At 39.1% G+C, this 2196-nt stretch overlaps 1 protein-coding gene across 1 annotated transcript in view; it reads right to left on the reverse strand.

Annotated features, from left to right (window-relative positions):
- PTPRZ1 (protein tyrosine phosphatase, receptor-type, Z polypeptide 1) overlaps positions 1-2196 on the reverse strand; it is a 242740-nt gene that overhangs the window by 46549 nt on the left and 193995 nt on the right. Inside the window, exons 18-20 of the mRNA XM_012652731.1 lie at positions 1861-1995; positions 1171-1305; positions 72-235 (exon numbers count right to left, since the gene is read on the reverse strand). Coding sequence (XP_012508185.1) covers positions 72-235; positions 1171-1305; positions 1861-1995 — 434 coding nt within the window. The remainder of the gene's footprint in view (positions 1-71; positions 236-1170; positions 1306-1860; positions 1996-2196) is intronic.

Consider the following 2196-nt stretch of genomic DNA (forward strand, 5'->3'; position numbering starts at 1 on the left):
TTTGTTCTATCGATTTCCTTTTTGTTAGCATCAGCAATCTATGGGTTTACAGGCACATCTCTTGGACTCACCTGCAGTGGACGACAACAGGCCCCACTGCATGGCGCTTGGCATGGGCTGCCTTTCTCACGAAGGTCAGCACGGGCAGTGAGTACTCTGGTACCCCCATGTCAGGCCACTGAGTGTAGTGATACTGGGTGACCACACGCCCACTGGGTCTTCCTTTCTGGGAGCCCTGGAAGAGTTCAGACAGCTAATAACAGTAACACACACATATGTGGGATTTTTTTTTTTATTTTAGAAAATTATGGGGGTTCTTAAACATCAAGTCAGGATTCACAGCTTGATGTTGGCAGTCTATAATGAAGCAAAAAATATACAATGTCATTTGTGATAGTGAATTTTGCATCCACGTGGCTAAGAGGCTATGGTGGCCAGTTTGATCAAACACTAGTCACACCAGATGTTGCTGTGAAGGTATTATTTAGATGTAATTAACATGTAAATCAGTAGACTTTGAGTAAAGCAGATCACCCTCCATAAGGTGGGTGAGCATCATCCAGTTAGCTGAGGGCTTTAAAGAGTAAAGTCAGAGTTTTCCTGAAGAAGTAATTCTTCTCAAGACTGCAATGTGAAATCCTGCCTGAATTTCCAGCCTGCTGCTCTGATGAATTTGGACTCTAGACTGCAACATCAACTCTTACCAGCCTACCTGCCTTACAGATTTCAGATTTCTTAATCCCCACAATTTGTGTCAGTCAATCCTTAAAAATATAAATCTCTCTATATATCTATCTATCCTATTGGTTCTGTTTCACTGGAGAACCCTGAATAATACATTCTTCTTCTTTTTTTTTCCTTTTCCTTATTTCAATCTCCACTCTTTTTAGCTGGATGTTAGGATTATGTCAGAGCTATCCTGTGCAGTTACCACACGAGGCAGGGATTTGCATTTGCATATCCTACCCACTGCAACCACAAGCACCATGACCAATCTGGCTCCAAAGCCACAGCTGGCATTTAGAGACGTGGCAGAAACCTTTGGGACCAAGGTGTATCTGTGATAAGGTTTTTTTTTTTTTTAACCCCGTCTTGGTTGTATCACCCATTCACTTAAAAAAGGACCAAATGCATTACTCAACTGCTTATGTCCATCATTTGTTGACTCACCTTTTTTATCTTCGTGTTTCTCAGAGTAAAATTCCTCACAGTATAATAGGCAAGCACTTGAACGCTCTTCTGAGTGACCAGAAAGTTCCCATACTCTTCACTACCATCAGCAGGCCAGTACTGATCACATTTTCTCTGCAAAAGAAAAAGTAAAGATGCTATTTCTGTATTTCAAATGTTCAGTATAAAAGTTGTCCTGGAAATCAGTAAAGGCCTGAGATAGTGAAAGGAATGAACTTCCTCATCCCTCTAAGTATTTTATTTTCTTTCTAAGCAATTGCAAATTATTTATAGAAGATACCAGGGATGAAATAACATAGCTGAAAAAGACTGAGATGATGTAGTCCAAACTTCCCCCTTTCAGATGAGGACAGAGAGATCAGATGTATCAGGTTACCGCAGAGCCAGGACTAAAATCCAGGTCTAGTGAATTAAAACCCATTGCTTTTCATTGAGTCCCATTTACTTTTTTTCACAGTATGAATGCATTTAAAAGGTAAATAGCTTGATTCATAGTGAAATCTTTTCATTTATAATGTTAATAGTTGCCCTTTAGCTATGGTGTTTCCTGGAAAGGATTCCCAATTAGCTTTCATCACTTTTGCTGCTTTCTAATGCTACTCTATTAAAACGAACTTAAAGCATCTCTAATGACTACTTCAGGGATGACATAATAGATTAGCTACAAACCCTTCCTTTCTCCACGAGGTTCGTTATCATGACAATGACTTCCACGTTATGCTCCCATATCATTCTCCAGAAGTCTTCGGCTGTGGATTTCAGTGGACCTTGGGCAGCAATGTAAGCTTTTGGTCTGTTGTAGCCCTGAAGAAATACATGATAAATGTTTCTTACTAACTGATGTATATGCCATCTTTAACTGTAAAACACTTAAGTTTTTAAGGTCAGCAGCAAACTTTTTCTATAAAAGAAAACCATAAAAAGTGTACTGGCAAAGTTGGAGAAACTTGATAGCATTAGCAAGAATAGCAACTCTTCTTTAACTATGATTTTGTAAAAAACAAA

Source organism: Propithecus coquereli, unplaced genomic scaffold (assembly GCF_000956105.1).
Source record: "Propithecus coquereli isolate 6110/MARCELLA unplaced genomic scaffold, Pcoq_1.0 Scaffold4, whole genome shotgun sequence".
Lineage (NCBI taxonomy): Eukaryota > Metazoa > Chordata > Mammalia > Primates > Indriidae > Propithecus > Propithecus coquereli.